Source organism: Rhinopithecus roxellana, chromosome 16 (assembly GCF_007565055.1).
Source record: "Rhinopithecus roxellana isolate Shanxi Qingling chromosome 16, ASM756505v1, whole genome shotgun sequence".
NCBI lineage: Eukaryota > Metazoa > Chordata > Mammalia > Primates > Cercopithecidae > Rhinopithecus > Rhinopithecus roxellana.
The window spans coordinates 47,212,789-47,237,426 of record NC_044564.1 but is presented as its reverse complement, the minus strand read 5'-3'; the positions used below and the strand labels follow the sequence as shown (position 1 = coordinate 47,237,426).

General features: G+C 40.6%; 1 protein-coding gene across 6 annotated transcripts in view; it reads left to right on the top strand.

Annotated features, from left to right (window-relative positions):
- The window catches only part of GDA (guanine deaminase), a 111,495-nt gene extending 100,889 nt beyond the window's left edge, over positions 1-10,606 (top strand). For 2 of the 6 annotated variants that reach the window (XM_010375844.2, XM_010375845.1), the window contains 3 exons: positions 1,540-1,670; positions 4,128-4,155; positions 4,974-5,737. In XM_010375844.2, the coding sequence (XP_010374146.1) occupies positions 1,540-1,670; positions 4,128-4,155; positions 4,974-5,044 (230 nt within the window). In that variant the 3' untranslated portion in view covers positions 5,045-5,737. Of the gene's footprint in view, positions 1-1,539; positions 1,671-4,127; positions 4,156-4,973; positions 5,738-7,492; positions 8,749-10,293 lie in introns of those variants that run through there. The other 4 variants (XR_004054096.1, XR_004054097.1, XM_010375842.1 and 1 more) reach the window with 4 other exon arrangements.
- The last annotated feature ends 14,032 nt before the right edge of the window (positions 10,607-24,638 follow it).

Below are 24,638 nucleotides of genomic sequence, written 5' to 3'. Positions count from 1 at the left end.
AATTGTGTCTTTTTTGGTTAGTTCATTCCTGAAGTCTCCAGGCTCTACTGAACAACCCAGTTGGTTTATATATACCATCAACCTTGCCTAAACCCTAGTCACTGCACCTGGTTATCTGGTCTATTAAATGCGCAACAATTTTACGTTGAAGTCAGTCATTAAAAACTTATACTTGACATGCTTCTTTGTCAAGGGCAAAAAGAAGTCGAGTAATCAGTGAAGGAGGAGAGAATTTCCAATGATTTTCTATTACATTCAGTCCTTCCCCGTACAATTAGTAGAAGTCACCTGGCTCCTTTTAACATTTCGGATTATTTTCATACCCCTGTCTTGCTAAAGAGAGTACTTCAGCTAAAAAGCCATTTTTCTTTTCTGAGAATAAAAGAGTTGCCCTTTAAAGAACCTTTTAAGAACAAGTAAGATTTCTAAGTCAGTGTTTAGAGAAATGACACAACTTTTGGATACCTACAGGTAGAAATATAATGTATTAGATATTTCCTAACAAAGGTAATCGATTCAGTTTTTTAACATGAAAGTGTATCTTAGCAGTGATAGAATGCAACAAACACATGTGAAAATTGAAATAAATAATACTGCACTCTGGTTAACCTTCCTTTCATTCATGCTTCCATTTGTGACCCCAGTGTACACCTTCCTCAGATTACAGGCTTTAAGGAACTTTAGATCCAATACCTCCGTTGGCGAGGAAAGCCAACTACCCCCATCTTTCTGAAACTAAATCATAAAAATGAGAGATATTCTTCCTTGGTATCCAATAATCTTGGAACATGAGTTGTAGCTGTGAGATGAGCCAAGTCAATAGATAATTATTGGCCTGTGCTCTGTTTTAGAAAACCATTCTTCTCTGGTGACCAGAAAACCTTCAGGGTTGGAAAGAGATTGGTCTGTTTTCAAAAGCCATTGGGACTTTTGAGTTATCAGAATCTGTTCACTTTGAGAAGTGAGCTTTTTTTTTTCCATTCAAAGGATTTAAACTAAGGAATTTCTGATGGATATGCCTGCATTGACAAATATGCAAAAGGATAATTATTTTTTATTTATTCAAGGTTCATTTCACTTCCGTGAAAATAAATCTTGTCAGCTATTTCATGGAACAGAAAGAATAAAAAAAGGCAATGCAAGGAGTTTGGAGTGTTGGGGGGAGAATAGAAGGGAAGAAGAATAAAGGTATTATGTTAATCATCATGTTTCTTAGAGGAATAAATGAAAAGCATAGACCAGCTGGGCTATGAAATGAAATGCACTGGTAGAGCTGAAATAGAGACATATCAGAGTTATGATACAGTCATGAAGGGAACTGTTTTTATTCTCAGATTTTGCTTTCCTGTGCATACTCCGCTTTATGTAAGTAGAAGTCTTGTGACCTATTAGAATGAGAATGCTTTTCTGTCTCACTGTTAAGATATTATTTTTTTTCTCTCCTAGCGACATGTTGGCAAAATCTGTCCTTACAAACTGAGACATTAGTGTGGTCTGATGTCTTGCAATCCTGACTGTTTATTCACTTGTTCTCAATAGCCCTGGGGCTGGATGGTGAAATTGGAAACTTTGAAGTGGGCAAGGAATTTGATGCCCTCCTGATCAACCCCAAAGCATCCGACTCTCCCATTGATCTGTTTTATGGGGATTTTTTGGGTGATATTTCTGAGGTAAGTAAAAAAAAAGTTAATCAGAAGGCATTTATTTTATAAAGTCCTTGTCATAATAGCTTCCCTGTAGAAAGGAAAATAGAAACTGAAGCATTTTAATGGAATGCAGGAAAATCTTAAAAGGGACACTAGAGCCCTTTAATAATTATTATAATTTTATGACAGTAATGTTAAAAATAATGGTATTAACAAAACCCTGTTTTTTATTTTTATTTTTTGGAGACAGAGTCTCGCTCTTTAGCCCAGGCTGGAGTGTAGTGGTGTGATCTCAGCTCACTGCAAGCTCCGCCTCCTGGGTTCACACCATTCTGCCTCAGCCTCCCAAGTAGCTGGGAATACAGGTGCCCGCCACCATGCCTGGCTAATTTTTTGTATTTTTAGTAGAGACGGGGTTTCACCATGTTAGTCAGGATGATCTTAATCTCCTGACCTCATGATCCACCCGCCTTGGCCTCCCAAAGTGCTGGGATTACAGGCGTGAGCCACTGTGCCCAGCCAACAAAACTTTTATATTTTGAATGTTTTTGTATATTTGAATGTATTTGGCCACAAACAGCCATAATGTAATTAGCACTCATTGAACATTTGCTATGTGCTGGGTAGGCATGGGATTAGGCACTTCCATATCTAATTTTGTTCGATCATCGGAGCAACTCTAAGAGAGTAGGTACTATTAATATTGCCATGTTAATTTATAGGGGCAGTGAGACTTAAGGGAGGTTAAGTGATTTATGTAAAGACTCATAGCCAGTGATTAGTAGGCAGAGTTTGGATTCACACACGGGACTTTCTAACTACTGGAGGCGAGGCTCTTGACCGTGATGCTATGTCAATGGTTTTAATTTTGTAAGAAAATGAACTTTATTTCTCTTACTATAAAATGTTTTTCTATGGATACAATAAACTAGTTCATCTTACCTGAAAAATGATTTCTTATAAGATACTGAGTTCTTCCTAAAAACAGAATTAACTATTGCCATTTCTAAATTGATCTACTGATGCGAGTAAATGTGATAATAAATACATTAAAGTTTTTAAAAGAAAAATTTTGTATTATGTGAAGTTTGTACCATTTGTTATTATAAAAGAGGAAAAATATCTTTTTCTCTACCCATCTTAGGGTCAAGGCTGAGGTCACTATAACAAGAGACAGATTAACAGGAGAAAGGCATACACATTTATTTAATAAAAATTTTTTTCGAGACAGAGTTTTGCTCTTGTCGCCCAGGCTGGAGTGCAATGGCACAATCTCAGCTCACTGCAACCTCTGCCTCCTGGGTTCAAGCAGCTCTCCTGTCTCAGCCTCCCAAGTAGCTGGGATTATAGGCGCCCACCACCACACCCAGCTAATTTTTGTAATTTTGGTAGAGATGGGGTTTCACCATGTTGGCCAAACTGGTCTTGAACTCCTGACCTCAGGTAATCCACCTGCCTTGGCCTCCCAAAGTGTTGGGATTACAGGCATGAGCCACTGTACCCGGCCTATTTAATATAAATTTTACATGACAGGAGCCTTCATAAGGAAGTGAAGACCCAAAGAAACAGGTAAACTTGGGTATTTTTATGCTAGGTTTGATGAAGAGTGGAAAATTGTAGAGAAATATGATAGGACAAAGAGTGTGATCCAGTGGTAATAAGCTAGAGGGAACTTCTTAGTAAGGCCTGTTTGTTCAGATTCTTCTCTGTGACCATTTGTCTTCAGAGATCTGGCATAGGGAGGGCACCCCTTTACTTAATGGTCTTACGACCTGCATCTGGGTGAGGGGTGAGGGGAGGGTCAGAGTGACCTTCCTGTGTTTGATTGGAGGTAATGTGTCCTGACCCCATCATTGTTTTCATATTGTTTATTATTTTACTCTCTTATTAGAGTAAATTTCTGGGAATAGGGCTGTAGGAAATGGTCCTAGTCATTTTTCTTACATCAGGGGTGTCCAAGGGAGAGAATACAGTCATGGGGTCTTAGTTTCTGTTTCTGGTTGTGCCAGTAAAGCCCCCTCCCTCATCCCTCTTTTCTGCTTATCAGTAGAGACAAACTAAAAACCGTGGCTTCAGGCTGCTAAAAGCCTAAAACAAAACAAAACAAAACAGAACAACAAAAACAAAATAAGGCAGGTTGGACGAGCTTGTCTTATATCATACCCTTCTTGAAATATTTGAATTATTTTACTAAATTAATTTCTTTAATTTATATAATACCGTTTCTCTGATGACTCAAAAGTTACATACCCAGAACTTTCACACAATAGGTAAACTTCTGTTAATTGCCAGTGGATTATTTTGTTGTTCTGGGAGGTTTTTATGAAGCACATAGCCACTTCTTTTTTAATTAATAGAAGTAGATTTTGACATTAAGAAATAAATTCGTATTTCTGGGCTTTGCCAACCACTATTGCCTGTGAATTTACTTTTCTAAATGCACAAACTAGTCTTTCTTATTACTTTTATTTTCCATTTTAGGCTGTTATCCAGAAGTTCCTCTATCTAGGTAGGTAGATGTATGTCTCTATGCTAAATATTAAATAAAACCTTTCCCTGTCTTTTTCTTGGGTATGGCTCTATATATTTACCATACCATATATTAAATTCTATGTATGATAATTTGCTTTAATCCATTTTTTTTAACACTCTGAAGCATCAAGCCCATTGGTGGCACATTATTTAAAGGTTCTATTTGAAATCTCTCGTCAAAAATTCTAAGCTGAGGAATAGAAGGCCAAAGGTGAAGAGATCGTCATGTTCAACCCCCTTGTACTTATTCGGTATCTGACATTCTCCCCTACCATGTTTTTGTGACAAATATATAGTAGAGTCTCACCACACGTGCTCATGATGTACTCACATTCAATTCCATTCAGAGAGAGAAACAGTAATGCAGAAGATTCTACTCTCCCTCCCATTCTGTTGAGTGAGTTCAGGACTGAGTGAACTCGAGATGGAAAGACACATGTGTTACTTCTTGTGGAGCTGATTCTGGAGCGTAAAGAGTAGTATTTATTTCTCAATGGGGGCAAAATATAAACCAACCACTTTAGCTGAGAAAGGACAGCTATAGGGGGTTGAGTCAACTTTATGTGATTTCTGCCTCTGGTGCAGAATTCAGACCCTAATCATCAAATTAGCTATGACATTTTCTACCAGTCATATCTTCCTGTTCAGACTATAAACAATCTGGAGGGTGGGGGGAAAGCAGCTTTTAGTATTTCCTCTCCTAGAAGTATCTTAAAAAAAATCTCTCCCAATGGCAAGGAAGATACTTATTGACACAAAAGGATTTTATACATGATTCCTTGATTTTTCTTTCAGGAGATGATCGAAATATTGAGGAGGTTTATGTGGGCGGAAAGCAGGTGGTTCCGTTTTCCAGCTCGGTGTAAGACCCTCGGGCATCTACGACATTCTCCTGGGATTAGCGTGGTTCTGCATCTCCCTTGTGCCCAGGTGGAGTTAGTTAGAAAGTCAAAAAATAGTACCTTGTTCTTGGGATGACTATCCCTTTCTGTGTCTAGTTACAGTATTCACTTGACAAATAGTTCGAAGGAAGTTGCGCTAATTCTCAACTCTGGTTGAGAGGGTTCATAAATTTCATGAAAACGTCTCCCTTTGGAGCTGCTCAGACGTACTTTAAGCTCAAACAGAAGGGAATGCTATTACTGGTGGTGTTCCTACGATAAAACTTAAGCAAAGCCTTTTTCATATTTGAAAATGTGGAAAGAAAAGATGTTCCTAAAAGGTTAGATATTTTGAGCTAATAAATGCAAAAATTAGAAAACAGAAAATGGACCCATGAGAGTATATTTTTATGAGGGAGCAAAAGTTAGACTGCGAACAAATGTTAGAAAATCACTTCAGATTGTGTTTGAAAATTATATACCGAGCATACTAATTTAAAAAGAGAACTTGTTGAATTTCAAAACGTGTTTCTAGGTTGACCTTGTGTTTTAGAAATTTGCACTTAATGGAATTTGCATTTCAGAGATGTGTTAGTGTTGTGCTTTGCCTTCTTTGGGGATGAATGTCAGAAATTGAATGCCACATGCTTTCTTAATATAGTTTTGTGCTTCAAAGTGTTTGACAGAAGTTGGGTATTAAAGATTTAAAGTCTCTTAGGAATATTATTCATGTAACTACATGGCATAAATAGTTGTATTTTTTGTGCACTTTAAAATCAACTTATAACTGTGAGATGTCATTGCTTCCATTTTATCAGAAGAGAAACAAATTCCGTGCTTTATGAAATTTATGTAGACTGGAGTCTTCGTGAACCGGGGCAAGTGATGGGCATCCAGGAGCCGCCAATACTAACAGGACAGGTTCCATTGCCATGGCCTATTCCACCCAAACAATATATTGTAGTTTCTGGAAACTCCATACTCGGATATCAGTCTGCTAGAACTTTAAAATAAAGGACAAATCCTGTTAAAGAAATACTGTTAAAAATCTTTAAACCCTGTGTATTGAAAGGACTCTATTTTCTAATTTTAGCCAATTTTCTGTTTAACTCCCTATAATTTTTAGGACATTAGAATTTTAGGATAATGAAGAGTACATAATGTCCTACTTAATATTTACATTAACAGGACAATTCTTATGAGATATTTAGGAACATTACAAAGCAAAGAATATTTTTATGCTTCCTAACACAGTGTGTTTTCCCATAACCTAGAATTAAAACCAAATTATGACCTTATGATAAATCTTTAAGTATTGGTGTGAATGTTATTTAAATTCTATATTTTTCTTATTTAATTGCAAATACTATAAATAAGCAAGGAAAAGGAATAGACTTTCTTAATATATTATAACACTCATTCCTAGAGCTTAGGGGTGACTCTTTAATATTACCTTATAGTAGAAAACTTTATGTAATATAGCTAACTCCGTATTTACAGAACAAAAAACATAGTTCCCCCTCCTATAGTGTAAATTTTATTTTCACATACTTATGCTAATTTAGCAGTAATTGGCCCAGGTTTTTTCCCCTAATAGAAGTACTTTTAGATTTGCTTATGTATACATGACACCTAAAGAGGGAACAGAAGTTTAGTTTTATTTTTTTAATAAACAACAGAGTTTGTTTTGTGAGATAAGTAGCTTAGTAAACCCAATTTCCAGTCTCAGTGTGTATTTCTAATATTTCTAATTCCTGAGCCATGTCAAAGATGCCTTGCCAAATTTCTCCCCATTTCTCTACGGGGCCAGCAAGAATCTTCAGCTTTATCCCTCAATCACTGCCAAAGGAACTTGATTACATGGTGTCTAACCAAATGAGTAGGCTTAGGAATTTAGATGAGATGTGTAATATCCACTTATAGGCAGTAGCTGCTTCTAGTGTTTGCAAGATCCTACACTTTTACCTTCTTTAAGGGTGTACATTTTGATGTTGAACATCAGTTTTCATGTAGACCTAGGACTCATGTGCAGTAAATATAAATAAGTGTAGCATCAGAAGCAGTAGGAATGGCCGTATACAACCATCCTGTTAAACATTTAAATTTAGCTCTGATAGTGTGTTAAGACCTGAATATCTTTCCTGGTAAAAATAGAATGTGTTGAAATGTTTATATGTACTTTGATCTCTCTGCATCGCTTATAATTTACGTGTTCTATTTCTCCAAGTGTGGTGTTCCTGAATGTTATGTATGCTTTTTTTTTTTTTTTTTTTTTTCTGTACCACGGGCATTAGCTATACCTGGGGCCAGATTTTCTGCACTTTGAAATGTTGCCTTTGCCTAATGTAGGTTGACTTTCTGAATTTTGGAGTGGCAGTTTTCCAAGCCAATCTTATTTGTCACTTTTTGTTTGAATATCTTGCTCTCTGACAGGAAATAAACAATTAACTTAACAGCCTCCTCACCCCACCCTCCACCATTTCCTTCATGTTCCATGGTGTTTTCAACAGAATACTCTTTGAAAGGTAAAAACCATTCAAAAGTATCGATTATCATAAATTCACAAAATATTTTTGCAACCAAAACACAAAAGCAGGCTGATCAGCTAAGGTAAATTTCATTTTCAAATGAGAGGGAAACCTGGGAAGTAAAAGATTAGGATGTGAAAGGTTGTCCTGAACAGACCAAGGAGACTGTTCCCTAATTTATTCTCTTGGCTGGTTCTCTCGCTGAATTATCAGACCCCAAGAGGAGATCTTGGAACAAGCTCCCTTCATGCCAGGGGTCTTTCTGAGTTAATGCTGTGAGCATTGAGCCCCCATTAAGACTCTTTTTTACTTCAGAAAGAATTCTACAGGTTAAAGGGAAAGAAATGGTGGGAAACTCTCCCCATAATGCTTAGCCAACTTTAAAGTGTACCCTCCAATATCCCCACTGGCAACTGCAGCTGAGATCTTACAGAGGAAATGTAACGGGTGTGAGATCTAGCAATGCATTTTGAATCCTCACTCCCTACCAGCCTCTTCCTATTTTTAATCTTTTCACCTCAGAACCAGACATATGGAGAGCTTTAAAGGCAAGCTGGAAGGCACATTGTATCAATTCTACCTTGTGCTGTGCGTGGGAGAGATCCAAAATTTAGATGCTTCTGGAGACTCTTGGACATCTTTTCATTGTTGTCCATTTTTAAAATTGATGGTGATGGTTGGAAACATTCACATGCTTAAAAGCAATGGTGTGAGTTATTAACAGGTAAATGAAAAAGTAATGACTTGAAATGGTTTTTAAATTGTTTGGATTGTGAAGCATTTTTGAAGTGCTTTTTTTTTTTTTTTTTTTTTTTTTTGTACGGCTTCAAGGAGATGTTAGCAATTTCAGATCTACTAGCCAGTTTAGGTATGACTTTGGAAGTGCAGAAATAGAAGGACACTGTTAGAAAATCCTGACATTGGTTCCCCATGCATGTGTTCACACCTGGTTTCACCTGACCTTCCTTCCCACAGCGCTGAGTGTGAGAGATTGAGAGTTGAGGGGTTGCTTTGTGGATCTTGTCTGAATTTAGTGAAATGTGGAAGTCAACCAGGCCAATGGTGGAATTAAATGTAAATTCCAAGAGGACTTTCGCAGTCCATGGGGTTCAAATGACTTGGGTAACAGAAGTTACTCTTTTTTTGTGTGTGTGAGCAACAAGGCTGTTTATTTCACCTGGGTGCAGATGGGCTGAGTCCGAAAAAGGAGACAGCAAAGAGTGGTGGGATTATCATTGGTTTGTATAGGTTTTGGGATAGGCGGTGGAGTTAATAGCAATGTTTTGTGGGCAGGGGGTGGATCTCACAAAATACATTCTCAAGCGTGGGGAGAATTACAAAGAACCTTCTTAAGGGTGGGGGAGATTACAAAGTACATTGATCATTTAGGGTGGGGCAGAAACAAATCACAATGAGGGTAACAGAAGTTATTCTGAGCTTATCTGTTATGTGACAGTGATTTACCTGTCCATGCCATTTCCAACCCAAAAGCCTGTCAGAAAGCATTATTTAGAGAAAACCAGTTTACATTTGTTGTTAAACTCCTGATCGCTACTCTTAAGAATATATATGTATGTATTCATAGGAACATTTTTTCTCAATATTTGTATGATTCGCTTACTGTTATTGTGCTGAGTGAGCTCCTATGTGCTTGAGACAAAAATAAATGAGACTTTGTGTTTACGTTATTTTTTGTTGTGAGTTCTCTCTGTTTGGTTTTGTTGTGAATTCTATCAAATCTGCTGGAAGGGGAATTGATTTTACAGTGTTTTTCTTCTTTTAGCATGAATTTTAAAAAATAGAATAGAATACTTAGCCGTGAGCCAACATGTATCTAACATCCTATGATAGTCACTATACATAGCTTTTAAAAATTAAGCTCGAATGTTCAGCCTTTTAGAAGCAGATTGCTATTGCTTTGGATTTCAGCATAGTGTATATTTTATATATTTTAAGACATTACCCAGAGTGAGTAATGCACTCTATATGAAGAATCAGTTCACACAGACATATGTGCATGTGTATTTAAAACAAAAGTTTCACAGAATAATACTTTCTCTATTTGAGGGAGATTTGGGCTATTTATTTTCTATACATTTTATTCTATGTCATTTTATTTTATTCTCTACTTTTTAATGCTGCGGATGATTCCCCAGTAGGTTTCTTGAGCTTCTAATGAATCACCTGCAATTCGGAAGCAATACTCCAGTATGTTTGAGTCTAAGCTTGGTCATTCCCTCGCTGGGTGGCAGACATGTTACTTTAAGTCTCCACGGGTCCATTTCTAATTCTGTGATATGGAGATAACATGAGTACCTGCTTTACAGTCATGAAGATTAAATAAAAGGATACATAGATAGCACTTAAGCTAGCAGCTGGAACACAGTGAGTGCTCACTATGTGGTAGCTATTATCCTAAAAATGAATATAGACCAAATGAAAATAGAAATAATTTTGTAAATATTTTTATCAGTATATATTTTATAATCTAAATCAAGTGATATTATGGATCCTCCTTTACATAGAAACACTTTGCATCTGATTTTTTCAACAGTATTATATGTTCATTTTTTTTTTTTTTTTTGTAATATGAAACATAGAGTAGTAGATTAGGTCTATAAATTCATTCCAATGTCTGAGCAGCTTGCAGAACAAATCTTTCAATTGCACTGGTGACCCAGCTCATCCCCCCTTTCTCTCTTGTAGTTCTCAGAATAACTGTAGAATGTGCTGGAAATGGAACATTCTCAGATAAGTAGGAACTGGCCAGAACAGACTGGGCTGTGTTCCCATCCCTCCTGAAACAGGATCTTATGGTGCCTTAGCCCAGCATGTCAAGTATCCTCAAGGTATAAAACCCAGGGTGGAGCATGCTTCAAAGTTCCCTCAGCTACGTGGAGATGTGGCTGACTCTATCTGCCCTGGGAAACTATCCTGAGCCTTGACAGACTTGCCATGAATATTAAGCTTGTATTGTCCCTTGCTGCCTATCTGTGAGGAATAAAGTTGCTTCACTTACTTTGCTGTGTGATTGTTCTGTCTCACCAGACTCATGCAAGGGGTGGAAATTGCAGTCCCCAGATACAGTGGGCATGATGAAACTGCTTCCCATAACTTACTAAGCACTTATTTTCTCCTAAAGATCAATTTAGTATAAAATATCCAGAAAAGAAATTTCACATGCATAATTTAGCAATAATGTATGTCCAGTTTGCATATTGTGGACACTGGGTATTGCAATAGATAATATATAAATGTGCAGATTATTACATGGTACTAAATTCAGGATTTAAATTAAAAAAAAAAAAAAAAGATTTGGATATAAGATAAACACCTCCCAATAGCAAAACAGGACTTGTGTTATGGTGTTTCAAGACTCCATCAAGAGACCACTTAGTTCCTGGACTGGAACTCACAAGTAACGCTCACCAGTGGCAGCAGGTGTTTTGTTTTGTTTTAATCTTATTTTAAAATAGGACAAAAGAGAAATGTTCTCTGTCTTTGATAGGACAGCATTTTAAAGTGTAATTAATTTTTCAAACTAATTCAGACTTACCACTTTTATCTCCAGCCCGGCCCTAACCTACTACCACATCATTGTAAGACTACATTGCATTTATCATACTTAAAAAATGGTTCATGCTTCTATAATAGTTGAATCTAAATTTTGGAGCAGGAATATAGATAGAGAGCTAAAAGCATTTTCTCTATTAACAAAAACTTTTTGGGGAAATTCTTCAGTGGTAACTAAAAAAAGTAAAAAATAAATGTTTTCTCCCCGGTACAAAATGCAATTAAAAAAAAAAAACAAAAACAGAACACACAGAATTTCATAGTCCACTTGAGCCCTCTGCTATTGCCTGGATTCTGTAGAGAGCAAGCAAACATTTGTTCCCTGTCTGTAGAAAGAGAACCCAAAGTCATAAGCAGTCAAATCAAACTGCAGAAATAATGGCCCTGGAAGATTGTTATTTGGTCAGATGACATCCACTCGCTTGAAAACTGTAACTTGTAGCTTCACTGTGAAATTAACTTCTGTCCTTTTAGTCTGGGTCACTCTCCAGATCAGACTTTTGGTTAACTGCTGTCAAATAAAACCCATAAATGAATAACCCAAGCAAGAATTCTGTTTGTGTGTGTGTGTTTTCCAAATTTCTAAATTTGCTGTCCTGGAACACTTGAGAGACTTCAGATGGCCTTGGTGATTTTCGTTTTTTTCTTCCACAAAAGTTGGTTTCATCCGCACCTGAGTTAAGGAACAAGTGATGGATGGCTTTGTGTTTGTAAAGCACTTTGAAAACCTTGACCGAAGCACAGAAACAGATAAAGGCAAGAAAGGCTTAATTTATCAAAGTATTGCAGAACAGATGAGCCCTCAAATTGGAGCTTTGCCCAGGAAGGTTAACCGGGAAATAATTCAGTGTTAGACAGCATCTTTTATTGAATAATACTGCTCCCTACAGAGCAGGGATAACTCATAGGCAGTGCAACTAAAGTTGACAACATATGGGTTATTGGCAACTGTATACTCACTTAAACCTACTTTTAATTACATGCAAATTAAGGGGTGGGTGAATGCAAATTGAAGGGCAGTTTGTTTAGGATTTTCTAACAAAGGGGTGGTAACTTCTAGGTCATTGTCATAGCTTTTGTAAATTGTCATGGTGCTGGTGGGAGTGTCTTATGCTAATGAGCAATGAGGGCATCTATGGATTGCTTTGGTAGCCATCTGCTGGTTCCTACAAGTTTCTTCACTTTATCCTGTTTAGACCAGATCCTGATTTGGTCAGCAAGGTTGTGACCAGAAAACAAGTCCTGCCTGTCTCCTACCTCAAAAGGATACTCAAAAGGATAAATTAAGGGGCTCAGAAATACAAGTGCACACACTTCTTTCAATTCATAAACTTTCTTAGTAGAACTATGAAAGATGAATTGGCAACTTATGTATTTTGGACTAATTTATATAACCACAACAAACCCTCCAGCATCATAAATATGTCCTGGCATAATGCAATGGCATGCTATCCATCCTGTAAAATCTCATGGTAGTGACTCAGAAACATGGGGGTAAAAGAGAAGCTATGGAGTTTAGGTTGTTTGTTTATTTATTAAAGCTGGGTAATAGGCTTTTTATGTCATCCAGGACAATTTTGCAATCTCTTATGGATGTATTATTTATTGTAACTTATGGAGGAAACTCATGATGAGACTCATAGAAAATCTTCACATTCCCTAGAAAATTATTGCCCTGATTAAATAAGAAGTCAGTATAAATGCATATAAAATATTCATTTAATGTTGTTTTGTAGTACTGTAGACCATTTAACATGGCATAATTTAATCTAAAAGAAATTGTAATTAGTTTGCGCTGAAGTGTACTTGGCTGCTCTCTTATGCTTTTTATGTCTTTGTAAATTTCATACTTAAAAATGGTTAATTAGTTGGTTTTCTGAAAGATAGAAATCTGTACATGCAGAAAGCATAAAATAATGGCCTATTAAGTCATATTTAATTTACCAATCATGAAGTTGTAAATTTTAATCAACATTCATTTAAGCAACATTGCATCAAATACATAATAAATACCAGGTACAGGTCAGTTCTGAGAGTTAAAAATAACTGTCATCTTTTTGAAGAACTCACAGTCTGGGATGGTAGGTGAGAGGCAATACATAGACAATATATTACGTTTATGACAGATGTATAGAGAGCTAAGGGTGTTTAAGGGGGAAACTAGGTTCTCTTGGGTATATAGTCCGCAGAGATTACAGAGGGCTAAGTGTGGTGGTGAATCCTTCACAGAAGTGACATCTAAGCTTGGAAGAAGAAGAAGAATTTATTTTCCATGTGAAAGCTCGAAAAGGTATTTCAAGCAGAGCATTCAGCATGAGCAATAGCAGCTCATCATAAAGACTTGACTTCTGGAAAAGTAAGGTAAGAATGAAGTGGACGAATCCAGTCTTCGTAAGAATCACCATGGGTGTTGGTTCAAAATGAAGGTTTCCAGGTCCTTGTCCCTATATATTCTGATTCAGTAGGTTTGGAGTGGGGCCCAAGAATTTGTATTATCAACAACTACCTTGGTATAGTCGGGGAATGGGTGTAGTGAGGAGAACCATCCTGGGTATGACAAGGACCAGGTGTAATCAGGTGTGTAAACTAATGAAGAGAAGGCACCAGGCTTACTGAGTGCAGCAACTGTGGGTCTCACGTACATTGGTGGTTTTCCTATTCACTGGCAGATAACTTTTTGTTGTTGCCCAGGCTGATCTTGATATCCTGGTCTCAAGTGATCCTCCCACCTCAGCCTTCTAAAGTGCTAGGATTACAGGTGTGAGCTACTGCGCCCAGTTGATTGGAGGCCTTGCCGCAGCAGGTGGGAAAGGAAATGCTGGCCAAGTTCCCACCACATGCAGAAACCTGAGAGGGTGAACCCTACCCATCAATGCCCGGAGGCCTTTTCCTGACTCTAGGACCAGCGACAGACAGAGTAGCCCCTGCACGGGTGACTCCCTGATTCCCATGAGGCCCCAGGGCTGCTGTGGCTCCTGCTGCTCCACATGTTGTGGGGCACCTTGATAGCCAATGTTGGCTTAAGTTACCTCCAGCTTTGTTTCTGTACATTCTTTAGAGATAGGATATAAACTTTGAAATGACCATTTTCTTTTTAAATGAATGATAAAGAAACCGTTGTTCCATCATTAGGCATGGGACCACTCTCCGCCCTTCCGCAAGCCTGGCCAGAGATGCCATTCTCCACTTCTACTGGGCACCTGGAGCCTGAACCTGGAGTCTTCCAAGACCCCAGACCAGCCTCTGCTGACAGTTGTCTTGTAAAGATACTGAGGATGGGATTACAGGTGGTGGCTCACGCCTGTAATTCCAACACTTTGGGAGGCTGAGGCAGGTGGATCACTTGAGTTCGTGAGTTCAAGACCAGCCTGGGCAACATGGCAAAACTCTGTCTCTACAAAAAATACAAAATAATACAAAATAAGCTGGATGTGGTGGTGAGCACCAGTAGTCCCAGCTACTCGGGAGGCTGAGGTGGGAGGATGGCTTGAGCCTAAGAGATGAAGGTTGCAATGAGCCGAGATTACACCACTGCACTCCAGCCTTGGTGACAGAGCCAGACTTGGTCTTAAAAAGAAAAAGATACTGAGGAGGAAGGATGAGTCAGTCATGACAGAATCCCAGGTGAAACACTAAGAGAGTGAGATGCTGTTTAATGAAATAAATGGAGAGCAGTTTGCAGTATGAGATGAGGGAGGCCTTAAGCTAGAAGTTGGGGTAGAAAGTTTAAGAAGAAATGAGAAAATGCTGTCTTGGAAAAATGAGATATATGCTTACTGGCCAAGTATAAGTACTGATCTGAGCTAGACCAGTGCAATTCTCTCTTCCTGGAATTTGGATTCAGGACCCAAATAAGCTGAAAGGGTTTGCTGGAGGCACTGGGCACATACGACATTTGAATTCAGGGGCCAAGTTTCCCTATTTGCATGTGGCTGTTTGGAGCCATCAATGGGCCAGATGAGAAAGCAGATTCAACCTGCAGGTCGAAGCACAGTATTTTGGGGGGAAAAATTCTTAATTCTAAAATTCATCTGATCCAAGTGTTTCAGATAAGAATTGTGAATCTGTACTACCCCAATTTTACAGTTGGGTCAATTGAGGCTCAGAGAGGTTAGGCCACTGCAAAACTAGTACATGAGAAAGCTAAGGTTCTTTCCGACCCCATGCTCCTTTGGCATGACACTAGCTCCGAGAGGATTATTAATGAGCTAGACACTGGCATTTGGATTCAGGACCCAAATAAGCTGAGAGAGTTTGCTGGAGTCACTGGACACACATGACATTTGAATTCAGGGGCCAAGCTTCCCATTTGCCTGTGGCTGTTTGGAGCCACCAATGGCCCAGATGACAAAGCAGATTCAAACTGCAGTTAGAATCAGAAGTGGAAGAGACTTTAAGGCCCCAGAGAAAAACAGAAGCTGGGTTGGCCTCTTAATAACATTTTTTTTTTTTTTTTTGCCTTCAGTTAAGGCTCTCGAAGGCCTGGGTCTCATAAGATTTATTTTATTAAATAATTTTTCTAGCTACTTGGGAGACTGAGGCATGAGAATCGCTTGAACCCAGGAGGCAGAGGTTGTGGTGAGCCGAGATTGTGCCACTGCACTCCAGCCTGGCGACAGGGCGAGACTCCATCTCAAAAATAAAAAATAAATAAATAATTCTTCTTCTTCTTCTTTCTTCTTCTCCTTCTCCTTCTCCTTCTCCTTCTTCTCCTTCTTCTTTTCTTCTTTTCTTCCTCTTCCTTCTAATTCTCCTTCATTCCCTCCCCCTCCTTCCTCCCTCCTCCCCCTCCTCCTCCTTCCTCCTCCTCCTCCTCTACCTTCTCCTCCTCCTTGTCCTTCTTTTTGCTAATCATACAACCCTTGACTAAAGATCTACGTGCCATTAAAACAGAATTTTGTTATTCCCTATGACCGTAGCAAACAGGCAGCTGATTTCTTGAAGCAGGTGGGAATGAAGGTGGAGTCTTCTTGCCACTATTCAACTTGACAAGTTTGAGTTATAATTCTTCAGTGAAGAGGTGAAACAAAACCCTGTTACTAAAATCAGTTGGTCTGACTATCCAATTAGTATTTTTTATGTTTCTACTTAACATTTGGGAAATAACCCTCTGCCTTTAAATAACCACCACCTCCTGCCCGCCTCTCGGCTACATGCCAATAGTAGCTGAATGTCCCTTTACAGTTTATGAGAGAAAAGGATGAGTGACTTGTGCCACTGGACTCTGCAGTCCATGATAGGATGGTATCACTTCCTCTGAGGTATGACATCTCAGCCAGGTGTAGCCCCCACACTGGGAAGGACCAGAATTTCCTGCCTTCCTCTCCTACCTTTCTGGACTGGACTAAAGCTTGTTCTAGGATCCAAAGCCAAATTGATTGGATAAGATTCTGCCCACAGTGACAAACTATTGACTAGATTTTTTTCTACATTTTTTTCCTCAATGGCTACTCAAAATTCTTTTAACCCTTCAATCTCAGCCAGATTTCACATTGGTAGCCATATGTGAAACCAATCCTGTATGACATACCAGTGCCAAATCCTCAGTGTCATGCACCCAAAGGCATTTCCATTTTTACAAAGTATTCTTGGAGATGCAAAGTCACAACCTGAAGAAATGAATGATGGGATTTCAGGTATGATTTAGAAAAAGTACCGACTTTTGGCCGGGCGCGGTGGCTCAAGCCTGTAATCCCAGCACTTTGGGAGGCCGAGGCGGGTGGATCACGAGGTCAGGAGATCGAGACCCTCCTGGCTAACACGGTGAAACCCCGTCTCTACTAAAAATACAAAAAACTAGCCGGGCGCGGTGGCGGGCGCCTGTAGTCCCAGCTACTCGGAGGCTGAGGCGGGAGAATGGCGGAAACCCGGGAGGCGGAGCTTGCAGTGAGCCGAGATCGCGCCACTGCACTCCAGCCTGGGCGACACAGCGAGACTCCGTCTCAAAAAAAAAAAAAAAAAGAAAAAGAAAAAGTACCGACTTTCCAACTTATTAAACTTTCCTCAAACTAATCTGCAACTTTTCTGTTTCTATAACTCACAGTTCAGTGGCCTTCCTGAAACTGCTCAATTCTAATGAGTTCTAAAGCAGAAGATAAGGTATGACTACCTGTTCTTCCTTTCTCATTTTTATTTTCATAGAATTTGAGAGTACAAATATATAGCTGAGAATCATCCTTAAATATTTAGTTCAAGGTTCAACATTGTAACTAGAAACTCACTATTGTATACTTCAGCACTGTTTAAAATAGCAAAAAAACAAGAGAAATCATCTTGGTGCCCAGCAATAGGGGATTAGCAAATACATTGTGATAGAGTCAAAGAATAGAACCCCAATTAGTACTGAAAAGCAAAACGTGTGTTTACTCAATGAATAGATTTGGGACAATCAGGTAGTCTTCTGGCAAGAAAAAGTTGGACTCCTTATCTCATACATCACACTAGAATAAATCTAATTCAATCTAATTCTAATTCAATCTGATTTATTCAAAGCTTCAAGTAAAATATGAAATCATAATGATACTGAAAAGAAAACATGGGAGAATCCTTTTTCTACTCTCATATGGGGAAGGCAAGACACAAAATTCAGATGCCATAAAAGATAGATTTATATCATTTACTACAGAGACACTTGATAAATTGATAAATTTGACTACACAAACAAAAAAATTTTGCATGACAAAAGTCAACACAGTGACAGTAACTGAAGTGGGCAATGATCTTGTGAACCTTTGAGGCCACTGTGATGACCTTGGCTCTTACTCCAGGAGATGAGAGTTGTTTGGAAGCTTTGAGCAGATGTGATATGACTTAAATGTTAACAGGATCTGTGGCTGCACTGTGCAGAATAGACCATGGTGTGTGTGAGGAGATGATGGTGCTCAGCCCACTGCAGTGGCAGTGGAGGTAGAAGGAAGTGGTTGGATTCTGGGTGCCGTCAGGCACTGCTCCTGGCCCTGCACCATTTTCTCTCATCCTCACTACCACCCTATGAGGTAGGTCCTTTATCCTATAGGGGAGGAAAGATTTTTCCCTCTACCCTCCTAGGTTCCATAGCTGGATCAATAAGATAGACTTACATCCAGCAGATCAACGGCAGAAAAAGTATACACGATTATTATTATTATTATTATTTTTTGAGACAAGGTCTCATTCTATCACCAGGCTGGAGTGCGGTGGCACTATCTTAACTCACTGCAATCTCCCACTCCCAGTGGCATAATCTCGACTCACTGAAACCTCCACAAACCATCCTCCTACCTCAGCCTCCCAAGTAGACGGGACTACAGGAAGATGCCACCATGCCTGGCTCATTTTTGTATTTTCTTGTAGAGATGGGTTTTCGCCATGTTGCCCAAGCTGGTCTTGAACTTGTGAGCTCAAGCGATCTGTCTGCCTCTGCCCTCTAAAGTGCTGGGATTATAGGCGTAAGCCACTGTGCCTTGCCCCAATTATTAGTTTTTATTATTAGGTATGTGGGGGCCTCACAGGGAACATGTGAATACCCCCAAATGTGCTGAGATTAGACAGTGTATATACTTTTTAGTAGGAGATGGGGAGGAGACATGTCAGCCACTTAAGGGAGACTAAGTGATTTTTAGGAAAGATGAATGGCCCTTGGAAGAATAAATGGGATATGTGATAATGCAGGGAAGAAAAGATGTCTTTTTTTATCCCTTGCTAGGTTCATGACTGAGGCCCCTATAACAGAGGCAGATTAACAAGAGAAAAATATACAAATGTATTTAATATAAGTTTATGTGACATAGGGGCCTTTAGAAATGAAGACCCAAAGAAACAAGTAAACCTGTGTATATTTTATGCTTGACTTGATGAAGTGGACGGTTGTGCAGAAGAAGTGTAATTGGGCAAAGGAGGTATAATTAGTGGTAATAAACTGAAGGGAACTTAGCAAGGCCTGTCTGGTCAGATTCTTCTCTGTGTCCCTGTGTCTTCAGAGATAAGAATATTTCCTTTTCTTCAGGTATAGGGAGGCCACCTCTAAAATGAGAGTCTTATGCCCTGCTTCAGAGGAAGGTCAGAGGATTCTTTTTTGACCTACTTCAGGGGAGAAGGGTGGGAGAAGGTCAGAGAGTAACCTTCCTGCTTCTGCTATTTTCTCAAAAGCCAAGGGTATTAGTCAGTTTTCAGGCTGCTGATAAAGACATACCTGAGACTGGGAAGAAAAAGAGGTTTCATTGGACTTACAGTTTCACATAGCTGGGAAGGCCTCAGAATCATAGTGAGAGGTGAAAGGCACTTCTTACATGGCGGCATCAAGAGAAAATGAGGACGAAGCAAAAGTGGAAACCCCTGATAAACCCATCTCATGAGACTTACTCACTATCACAAGAATAGCACAGGAAAGACTGGCCTCCATGATCAATTACCTCCCCCAGGTTCCCTCCCACAACATGTGGGAATTCTGGGAGATGCAATTCAGGTTGAGATTTGGGTTGGGACACAGCCAAACCATATCATTCCACCCCTGGCCCCTTCAAATCTCATGTCCTCACATTTCAAAACCAGTTATGCCTTCCCAGCAGTCCCGCAAAGTCTTAACTCATTACAGCGTTAACCCAAAAGTCACAGTCCAACGTCTCATCTGAGATAAGGCAAGTCCCTTCTGCCTATGAGCCTGTAAAATCAAAAGCAAGCTAGTTACTTCCTAGATACAACTAGGGTAAATACAGCCATTCCAAATGCAAGAAATTGGTCAAAACAAAGGGGTTACAGGGCCCATGCAAGTCTGAAATCCTGTAGGGCAGTCAAATTTTAGAGCTCCAAAATTATCCCCTTTGACTCCGGGTCTCACATTCAGGTCACACTGATGCACAAGGTGGGTTCCCATGGTCTTGGGCAGCTCTGCCCCTGTGGCTCTGCAGGGTACAGCCTCCCTCCTGGCTGCTTTCACGGGCTGGTGTTGAGTGTTTGTGGCTTTTCCAGGCACACAGTGGAAGCTGTCAGTGGATCTACCATTCTGGGGTCTGGAGGATGGTGGTCCTCTTCTCACAGCTCCACTAGGCGGTGCCCCAATAGGGACTCTGTGTGGGGGTTCCAACCCCATATTTCCTTTCTGCACTGCCCTAGCAGAAGTTCTCCATGAGGATCCTGCCTCTGCAGCAAACTTTTGCCTGGGCATCTAGGTGTTGCCATGCATCTTCTGAAATCCAGGCAGAGGTTCCCAAACATCAATTCTAAACTTCTATGTACCCACAGGCTCAACACCACGTGGAAGCTGCCAAGGCTTGGGGCTTCCACCCTCTGAAGCAACAGCCCAAGCTGTATGTTGGCCCCTTTCAGCCATGGCTGGAGGGGCTAGGACATAGGGCACCAAGTCCCTAGGCTGCACACAGCACAGGGACCCTGGTCCTGGCCCATGAAACCATTTTTTCCTCCTGGGCTTCTGGGCTTGTGATGGGGGGGCGCTGCCGTGAAGGTCTTTGGCATGGCCTGGAGACATTTTCCCCGTGGTGTTGGGTATTAACATTAGGCTTCTTGCTACTTATGCAAATTTCTGCAGCCGGCTTAAATTTCTCCCCAGAAAATGAGTTTTTCTTTTCTATCACATTGCAAATTTTCTGAACTTTTATGCTCTGTTTCCCTTATAAAATGGAATGCCTTTAACAGCACCCAAGTCACCTCTTGAATGCTTTCATGCTTAGAAATTTCTTCTTCCAGATACCCTAAGTCATCTCTCCCAAGTTCAAAGTTCCACAAATCTTTAGGCAGGGGCAAAATGCTGCCAGTCTTTTTGCTAAAATATAACAAAAGTCACCTGTGTTCCAGTGCCCAAGAAGTTCCTCATCTCCATCCGAGACCACCTCAGCCTGGACTTTATTGTCCATATTGCTATCAGCATTTTGGGCAAAGCCGTTCAACAAGTCTCTAGAGAGTTCCAAACTTCCCCACATTTTCCTGTCTTCTTCCGAGCCCTCCAAACTGTTACAACCTCTGCCTGTTACCCAATTCCAAAGTCACTTCCATGTTTTCGGGTATTTTTCAGTAAACTGGTACCCACTCTACTGGTACCAATTTACTGTATTAGTCCGTTTTCAGGCTGCTGATAGACATACCTGAGACTGGGAAGAAAAAGAGATTTAAGAAAAAGAGGTTTAACTGGACTTACAGTTCCATATGGCTGGGGAGGCCTCAGAATCATGGTGGGAGGCAAAAGGCATTTCTTACGTGGCAACGCAAGAGAAAAATAAGGAAGAAGCCAAAGTGGAAGCCCCGATAAACCCATCATATCTCATGAGACTTATTCACTATCACAGGAATATCATGGGAAAGACTGGCCCCCATGATTCAATTACCTCCCCATGGGTCCCTCCCACAACATGTGGGAATTCTGGGAGATATAATTCAAGTTGAGATTTGGGTGGGGACACAGCCAAACCATATCACCAAGGTAACATATTTTGGGGTACTGTGTCCAGAACCCCATTAATAGTTCATGATAAAGTTTGTCTGAGTGCGGTGCTGACTTCTTGTCTCCTATTTCGTGATCAAAGTCGATCCTCCCTGGTTGATCAACCTCCCGGGGAGGGGACCGATGACAACTGAGTTTCTTTTGGAGTTTCTATCTTTAGGCAAATAAGAGGAGTTCAAAGAAAGCTTCTCCTTGCATTTGCTATTTTTCAAGTGCTTTCAGCTCAAACTAATCCCTATGCCAGACAGACGTGTTTTAGAGTGGCATATTCTGCCACCTTCGTTCTCTGCCGCACAGATCGGGAAACACGCTCAGAAAGGCTACACCACTAGTAAGCAGAAGATTCAACCCAGGCTTAGCCACACCCAAAGCCCAGGTTCTTTGCGCGCCACTCCGCTGCCCCCCGGTAAGTCAAGACGTTTCACCAGCTGAGATCTTTCTGCTAATTTGGAACTTTTCATAAAGTATCATATTATCATTCTGTATCTTTTTTTTTTTTTTTTTTTGAGACGGAGTCTCGCTCTGTCGCCCAGGCTGGAGTGCAGTGGCCGGATCTCAGCTCACTGCAAGCTCCGCCTCCCGGGTTTCCGCCATTCTCCTGCCTCAGCCTCCCGAGTAGCTGGGACTACAGGCGCCCGCCACCTCGCCCGGCTAGTTTTTTGTATTTTTTTTTAGTAGAGACGGGGTTTCACCGTGTTAGCCAGGATGGTCTCGATCTCCTGACCTCGTGATCCACCCGTCTCGGCCTCCCAAAGTGCTGGGATTACAGGCTTGAGCCACCGCGCCCGGCCTCATTCTGTATCTTTATAGTAAAGTTCAAATGATTTAAAAATCACCATAAACAAAATTGAAAAACAACTGACAATTTGGGCTAAAACTACAGTTCATATCACAGAGTAATTTTTTTTTCTTTTTTTTGAGACAGTCTCACCCTTGCCCACGCTGGAGTGCAGTGGTATGATCTCGGCTCACTGCAACCTCTACCTCCCAGATTCAAGCGATTCTCCTGCCTCAGCCTCCTGAGTAGCTGGGATTACAGGCGAGTACGACCACGCCCAGCTACTTTTTGTATTTTTAGTAGAGATGGGGTTTCACCATCTTGGTCAGGCTGATCTCGAACTCCTGACCTCGTGATCTGCCCACCTTGGCCTCCCAAAGTGCTGGGATTACAGGCGTGAGCCACCACACCTGACCATAGTTTTCTTAAGGTCTAATATCTGTAACTCATAAGAAAATGTCCAATTGTTTTTAAAAATTGGTCAAAGAATATGAATAGAGTGTTCACAGAAGAGGAAATACAACTGATTCTTAATAGAAAATGATGTTCATTTTCACTAATAATAAAAGACATTTAAATTAAAAAGGGAACTACCAATTTTCAGCCATTAGTTTGTTAAACTCCTAATAATTTCATATTTGGAAGAAACATGTGCCCTCCTCATATGCTGCCAGTGAGGTTGTAAATTGGAACAGTCTCTCAAATGGGAAATTTGGTAACAACTCTCAGAAATAAAGATATTCATGTACTTCACGAGCCCCCAGCAGAAATGGGAAAAGTTCCCTAGTCCCCCTCATAGGGCATGCTATGGGGATGTGGATTGCTTCTTCAGTACCCTGCTGCTCAAAACTCTAGGGGAGCATACAGAATGGCAGGCTCTGGGGCTCCAACCCCACTGCAGTGTCTAGGGGTGAATGTTTACGACTCCTAAGCCCCAATGGGTGTGTGTTACAGGGTGCTCTTTTAGTTTTGCTCTTTTAATGTCTCCATCTATAGGTGGCTTGTGTTAACCAACTCAATTAAACTCTCTACTTAGCCACAAGGACAGAGGGTTTTCTGTATCCTGGGTTCTTGCCTTGGTGTACTGGAAGAATCGGATTGCACCTGGGCTTGGAGAATGAGTGCAAAGTTTTACTGACTGGAGGTAACTTGGAGGAAGTCAGAAGGGGATATAGTGGGAAGGTTTTCCCCTGGAGATGGGCTGCTCAGCAGCCTGGGCTCTCCTACGACCGCCCCAGCAAAACTCCTCATCGTTCTGCTGGTGACTGTTGGTACATTCCTCTCGACATCCAACCACCCATATGTTCCTCCATCTATGTGCTCCTCTCAACGTCCAGCAGCTTGTATGTCTGTCTTGCTAGGGTCTCGGGTTTTTAAAGACACAGGATGGGGGCATGGCAGGCCAGGGTGGTATTGGGAAATGCAACATTTGGGCAGGAAATGCCTGTCCTCATCTAGGTCCGTGGGGTTGGAGCCCTAGTCAGGGACCATGCCCTCCTCTACCCAGCACTTCCTTTCCTCGCTTTCATATCATTTAAAGGCACCATGCTCTTTCCTTCCCAGTACTTCCATATATCACTTTGACCCTAGATTTCCACATTGAGGAATTTATTCCATACACAAACACAAGAATATTTTTGTAACTATAATAGCAAAAAACTGGGAACAACCTAAAAGTACACCAACCAAGGCGCTGGTTAAATACCATGTAGTGGCTGGGCACAGTGGCTCATGCCTGTAATCTCGGCACTTTGAGAGGCCAAGGTGGGCAGATCACTTGAGGCCAGGAGTTCAAGACCAACCTGGCCAACGTGATAAAATCCTGTCTCGACTAAAAATACAAAAATTAGCTGGGTGTGGTGGCGCATGCCTATAATCGCAGCTACTTGGGAAGTTGAGGTAGGAGAATCGCTTGAAACTAGGAGGTAGAGTTTTCAGTCAGTCAAGATCACGCCACTGCACTCCAGCCTGGGTGACAGAGGGAGACTCTGTCTCGAAAAAGAAAAATAATAATAATAATTAATTTTTAAAAGATTTTTGGCCAGGCATAGTGGCTCACGCTATAATCCCAGCACTTTGGGAGGCCGAGACAGGCGGATTACCAGAGATCGTGAGTTCGAGACCAACCTGACCAAAATGGAGAAATCCCGTCTCTACTAAAAATACAAAATTAGCCAGGCGTGGTGGCACATGCCTATAATCCCAGCTACTCGGGAGGCTGAGGCAGGAGAATCACTTGAACCCGGGAGGTGGAGGTTGTGGTGAGCC